Source organism: Cebus imitator, unplaced genomic scaffold (assembly GCF_001604975.1).
Source record: "Cebus imitator isolate Cc_AM_T3 unplaced genomic scaffold, Cebus_imitator-1.0 Scaffold655, whole genome shotgun sequence".
NCBI classification, from domain to species: Eukaryota; Metazoa; Chordata; class Mammalia; order Primates; family Cebidae; genus Cebus; species Cebus imitator.
Genome location: NW_016107970.1, coordinates 247,481 through 253,885, shown reverse-complemented (window position 1 = coordinate 253,885; position 6,405 = coordinate 247,481). Strand labels below are relative to the sequence as shown.

Genomic DNA, 6,405 nt, shown 5'->3' with positions numbered 1-6,405 from the left:
TACATGCAGTCGCTTTCCTTCTTACTTCCTCCTCTTGCAGAGGCTGCTCCTGGGGTCTGAGTGTCCCCTGCCCAGAGCGTGCACTTACGTAGTTGTCCCGGGCCGACCAGGTCGGGTAGAGCTGTGAGTGAAGCTGCCGCTCCTTCCGAGCCAGCTCGTAGTACTTGGCCTGTTCTTCCCGAGACAGGTTGTGCCACTGGGGGAGAGAGGGTCAGAGGGACAAGGGGCCGTCAATGCAGGGATGCTGCCCCATGGCCTGGAGGATGAGGGCGGGTCTTACCTTTCTTCCCAGGATCTGGTTAATGGCTGCACTTTCCTTCAGGGTGCACTCAGCCACCACCTTGGCCCTCATCTCCTTCATATACAACATGAAGGCATTCAGAGGCTTCTTCACGTGGGGCTTCTTTTCCTCCTCCTTTTTCACGGTGACTGGTGATTTCCTGGGAAGGCACGTGGTTGTAGGTTAGCATGTGTCAGGTGTCACGCAACTGATCAGTCCGTGCCTGTCACTGAGATGCAGCTGATTGTCTCTGGGGAGGGGCGGGCTGCCTGGGTGCTTATTCAAGTAGCCCCAAGCTGCATTCAGCACCTGAGCACCTTCCTCCGGTAGCTTCCCACCTCTGAACAATCTCCAAGCCAGACTCTTTGAAAATCTACTCTCTAATTTCCAGACAGAGGAGCAGAGAGTGCTGGGGGCGCTGAGATGAGTTCTCCCTGGAGCTGGTCACGGTGACAAGACAGTGTGGGATGCTCTGGGCAGAACCAACGGGGGTCTCCTGGGTTCTCCTGGGAGCACTAACTTTGGCTTCCTGCCATCTTTATGGCACACGGGCAAGGTAAGGGCCCTGGTGCTCCACTCAGCTCAGCCACCAGCCCACCACGAATCCTTAAAAAAACAGTCTCCTTTCTGGGCCTCACCTTTTCATATGTCTTATGGTGGGGAGGAGGGGAAGCTAAAAGCTTTCTCAGATTCTCTTCCAGCCTTTGACACCTGAGAGTAAAACTTTCTTTAATGGTAGAGAAAATGCACCATGTCCCTGCAAGGACAGGGACCAAGAAGGTCAGAGGGGGTAAGTCCCAAGGGAGAGGGAGGGCCTGGCTGGGGAGGCTGTGCTGCCTGCTGAGTGACACTGAGGGAGAAGAGTAAACGGCATTTGCTGTTCAGAGTGTGGCCACCTCTCTCCACAGCCCACACCCTCCCACCCGCAATCCAGGCTACCGCCTACTTACGCGCTCACCGCAGGGCTCAGGCTGGGGGGTGCCGGTTCCTGCTTGACGATGGGGGAGACGATGGCAGGGTGGGGGATCCCTGAGGTGGGCAGGCCAGGGTGGGCAGGAGCCACCATGTGAGGTGAGAACCGACTGGAGACCAGGCTGTGCACCGGAAAGAAACGAATGACAACGGCGGGGTTCAGGCTGCATGCCTGCCTCCCAGCAGAGGACACGGTGAGGACATGGTGCTGTTCTGTCTGGGGGACACATGCCTGCCACCCGGCAGAGGACACGGTGAGGATACGGTGCTGCTCTATCTGGGGGGCACAGGCATGTTAGTGGGGCAGCGTCTGGGGACTAGAAGACTATTTGTTGTCTTCTAGAGAACCAGGTTTGGGGGATGCCTAATGACTCCTCCCTCTCCCCACAAACACCCAGGCTGCCTCTCTGGTGCTGGAAGTAGGTGGGATGAAACACACAAAAGGGGCGGAGGGTCAGAAGCAGGGCGCACTGGGGGAAAAGAAGGGCATAGGCTGCCGGCTGCATTTCCTGTCCACAGAGGTTCCACTGTCAGGCAGAGCTGATCCCTGAGACACAAATCCCCTTTACTGACTCCTCTCCTGACATTGTTTCAGGAAAAATTCATCTTCTCCCAGTCTCTGGCTTTAGTGTGATAGACAGTTCTCGACTTAGGATTTTTTGATTTTACAATGGTGCAAAAATGGTATGAATTCAGTATTCTCCTTGACTTAGATGGGGTTATGTCCGAATAAACCCATCATATATTGCAGATATCTTAAGGTGAAAGTTGCATTTTCTATGTACTATGGGTTTATCAGGATGTGGTTCTATTCTAAGTTGGGGAGCACCTGTCTTCAAAATGCTTCTGCACCAGAGCCCATGGCAGGAGGCGGAATGCTAGGGCTTTGAAATCCTTCTCTTAGAGAAATAGGGACCTGTGGTCTCTGTTCTGACCTGGGGTGGGGAGCACGGGACATGAGAAGGTGCTTGATCAAAGCAAGGTGGGGGAAGGGGGAGCCCTGTGCCTGCTCATTAACTTGAAAGAGCTGTTTCGTGGTGAGAAACGGCGCTGTCGCTAAGACAGACACGTGCACAGCCGCAGCTCCGGCGCTCACCTGGACATCGAGGCATTCATGGCGAGGGCAGGGTAAGGGTGCCGGAAGCCACCAGGAGGAAGAGAGTACATGGGCTGGCCTTGCCTGTGAGGGTGAGGAAATCCGGTCAGCACATTGGGAAAGCTTGGGGCAGGGGAGGAGAGGGGCTTGGGAAGAGGGGATGGGAAATACGGGAAGGAAGTGGGAAGGTAAAGCTGGGCCCAAGTGCCCAGGAGGAAGCAGGGAGGCGAGTCCTGGGCTTGCCTCTGAGGGGCTCCACTGTGCAGTGTGCAGGGCACAGAGGCAGAGCTCAGCACGAGGAGGGAGCAGGGGAAGAGAGGCCATGGGCTCCTTACTGTGGGACGAGCCAGCCGAGGGGGTGGGCGATTTGTCCGACAGCTCCAGGAGACAGTGGGTAATATGGTGACAGCTCGGATGGGTGAGGAGGCCGGGGGATTCCTGCTTCCAAAGAGAGACGTGTCAGACTGTCCCCTAGCCCTGCCCGAGCACCTTAAAGAACATCAAATGGGAGCATCCCGCCCTATGTCGCTGGTGCTCTGGAGCCTGGCAGGAGCCTGTCTCATCATCCTTGCCCTCTGCCACCTCCCTAGCAGCTCTCACCAGTCAGACAAGGACATATTCAGGGGTGGCAGGACTAAGGTACCCCCTTCTCTAGCCGCCCGGATCCCATCTCTGTGGGCAAGAGTACCTTCCAGCTGGCTGTGACACAGGAGCCAGCGCCCTGGAAGAGAGGGACAGGACCCATAAGATCAATGACAAGAGTCATTAGTGAACTAAGTCTCTGGAAAGCCTGCCTCATTCGTGGAGAAATAAATTTTGGATTCCTCCTCCACACGTGTCTTCCTATTATCTGTAACTTGTAGTGACTGTTATTTCTCCAAAGAGCGGCTCCAAAAATGCTTTGCCTTCCCCTGGCAACACTGTAGGAATGTTGTGAAGACAGTGGCTCCCAGAATGGACTGGTCTGGTGGGCAGGTGAAAAAAAAAAAGCCAGCTCAGGTTGGGCGCAGTGGCACACACCTGTAATCCCAGCACTTAGGTGAGTTGATTGCTTGAGCCCAGGAGTTTGAGACCAGCCTGGGCAACATGGCAAAACCCCATCTCTACTAAAAATACAAAAATTAGCTGGGCAAAGGCATGGTGGTACGCGCCTGTGGTCCGAGTGACTCGGGAGGCTGAGGTAGGAGGACTGCTTGAGCCTGGGAGGCCGAGGTTGCAGTGAGCTGAGATCACACTACCGTACTCCTGTGCGGGCGACACAGGAGTGTAATGAATAAATAAATGAATAAATAATAAATGAATAAATGCCAGTTTGGTCTCACTGCTTTATGGTTGCACTTATATGTCTGCTTAGAGTGATGAATCTATTTTAAAATGTTCAGTTTAAGGCAAATGTGTCTTGGAGTAGGGAAACACAGCCCACAGCTGGGCTCGACTTGGGAAGGGCCACCCCAAACGCGGCCTGTGGAGCCAGGCCCTATACTTTATTTACCCCATTTAATTCCCTCTGGGTCTAATAATGATCCTATGGTATAGAAAGTACAGGGTAGGCACAGATAAAAAAAATCGACAAGGCTAAAGTAAGCGGGCAAGGTCCAAAGACTCCTGAGACTCAGAGCCATGATTTGAACCCAGGTCGGCCTGAATCAAGAGCTGTTATATTCTGGCAAAAGAGAAGCCCGCCCGCCCTGCAGCAACACTGCCTGAGCGGCAGGCCACTTACCTGTCTTTGGATCGATCTCTGGGGAAAGGTGAGTGGGCGGGGAGCCAGGGGAGAAGTGGTCATTGCTGTAGGTGATGAGGGGAGTCAGCGGATGCATGTGATGTGGGTGCTGAACGACAGGAACTTTATTAGACTGAAAGAGAGAAAAAAGACCAGAACAGTTGCCAAGGAGACAGAGAGTACCACCAGCTGTTACTTATACAATCAAGTCAGTGCCAGGTGTTTTCCAGGCAACATCCCATTCAGTCCTCAAGACAGTCCCTGAGAGATGACAGCAGTGGACACAGCAGAGAAGGAAGCAGGAGGACTTGAGAAGTGACCACACTCACCTGCCAGCTTCTCCCCCAGGACAACCCTCCACTGCTCCCCTCATGTGCGCTGTGTGGGAAACACGACAGGCTGCTGAGGGGTGATCTGCGCTGTGTTATCTCACTGAATCTGAGAAGGTTTTGGTTGGAATGCAGTGGCGCAATCTTGGCTCACTGCAACCTCCGCCTCCCAGGTTCAAACAGTTCTCCTGTCTCAGCCTCCCGAGTAGCTGGGATTACAGGCTCTGCCACCACGCCCGGCTAATTTTTGTATTTTTAGTAGAGACAGAGTTTCACCATGTCAGCCAGGCTGGTCTTGAACTCCTGACCTCAGGTGATCTGCCTGCCTTGGCCTCCCAAAGTGCTGGGAATACATGTGTGAGCCCCTGCGCCTGGCCCTGAAAAGGTTTAACACACATTTTCCAAATAAACTTCATAGAAAGAGTCTCTCTCAGGTTCAAGTCTGGGACTGCGAACAGAGCAGAGGGAGAATTGCCCCCATTAGACCTCATACCATGAAGTCCCATATTCAGGCTTTACAGGCACAACCCCGAGGCACTTAAACACCTCTCTCTGTAGCACTTTGCTGATGTAACTACCACATTTTGTCTAAAACACTACGAAATGGAGGGAGCACCATTATTTTATAAAGCTACTGAGAAAGAAAAATGCTGGCACGTCACAGACACATCTTCAGAGACGGGAAAAACCCGTGCATCCTAGAATTGGTAAACTGAATTAACTTTTTGTTTTTACCTAATCTGCCTTATCCATAAGGCTTTTTAGTATAAAAACATCTACACATCATTGAACCCTGCACAACAAACACAGCACTAGGCATAATGTCTAGTCCTTATAACCCAGAAAAGAAGCTGTGATTACCCCCATTCCAGAGATGAGGAAGCAGCCCAGAAAGATTACGTGACTTAGCCTGGGACACAGTGAGTGAGTGATAAAGCTGGGATTCATATCAGTTGTTTATAGCTCTAATAAACAAGAATGTTTTTTCTTGTACAACCTGCCTCTCTCAGAACCTTCTCAAAACGTTTCTGTCACAGAGAAAGGACAGACATTATGATATGTTTTTTCATAATAAGATAAATGAGCTACAAGTGGAGATGAGATTTGTTTTTAAAAGAGATTTGTGGCCCGGCACGGTGGCCGATGCCTGTAATCCCAGCACTTTGGGAGGCCGAAGCAGAAGGATCACCTGAGGTCAGGCGTTCGAGACCAGCCTGGCCAACATCGTGAAACCCCATCTCTACTAAAAATACAAAAATTAACAGTGCCGTGTGCCCAGCTACCCAGGAGGCTGAGGCAGGAGAATCACTGGAACCTGGAAGGCAGAGGCTGCAGTGAACCGAGATTGCGCCACTGCACTCCAGCTTGGGCAACAGAGCAAGACTCCATCTCTAGAAAAAAAAGAGAGAAATTTGTAAAAAAGATGATTTGGAGGTGACCCAAGGGCTCCAACTCCAAATGGCTATCTTCCTGTTTGAATTCTTCATTTCGTAGATTCCACGAGCCTTTCCTTTCCTTTCATGTGGTGCCTATTGGGTACTCAGAATGCAAACTTCAATCCCTACATTTCCTGGATATCCTTGAGCTCACCACAGCAGTGTTCCATTTTCAATGTGCAGAGAATTAAACTGTTCATAACCATGACCACCAGATGACGCCAGCACATGGCTGGGCCCTGCTGGTGGCTGGTGGGCTCACTGGATGTTGCATAATGAATTAAAAAATTCCTGTCTTGTTACTGTTTTCACCTGTTCAATTACTGGTTTTTGATGATATCTCCATACACATGAACATACAACACAAACAAAAGTATTAAAAATTATTTTAGGCCGGGCGTGGTGGCTCAAGCCTGTAATCCCAGCACTTTGGGAGGCCGAGGCAGGTGGATCACTAGGTCAAGAGATCGAGACCATCCTGGTCAACATGGTGAAACCCCGTCTCTACTAAAAATACAAAAAATCAGCTGGGCATGGTGGCGTGTGCCTGTAATCCCAGCTACTCAGGA

The 6,405-nt window shown here is 51.6% G+C and overlaps 1 protein-coding gene across 1 annotated transcript in view; it reads right to left on the bottom strand.

Annotated features, from left to right (window-relative positions):
• The window catches only part of TCF7L1 (transcription factor 7 like 1), a 180,970-nt gene that overhangs the window by 3,760 nt on the left and 170,805 nt on the right, over positions 1 to 6,405 (bottom strand). Inside the window, exons 5-10 of the mRNA XM_017517957.2 lie at positions 4,072 to 4,204; positions 2,684 to 2,786; positions 2,349 to 2,432; positions 1,231 to 1,374; positions 281 to 440; positions 89 to 196 (exon numbers count right to left, since the gene is read on the bottom strand). Coding sequence (XP_017373446.1) covers positions 89 to 196; positions 281 to 440; positions 1,231 to 1,374; positions 2,349 to 2,432; positions 2,684 to 2,786; positions 4,072 to 4,204 — 732 coding nt within the window. The remainder of the gene's footprint in view (positions 1 to 88; positions 197 to 280; positions 441 to 1,230; positions 1,375 to 2,348; positions 2,433 to 2,683; positions 2,787 to 4,071; positions 4,205 to 6,405) is intronic.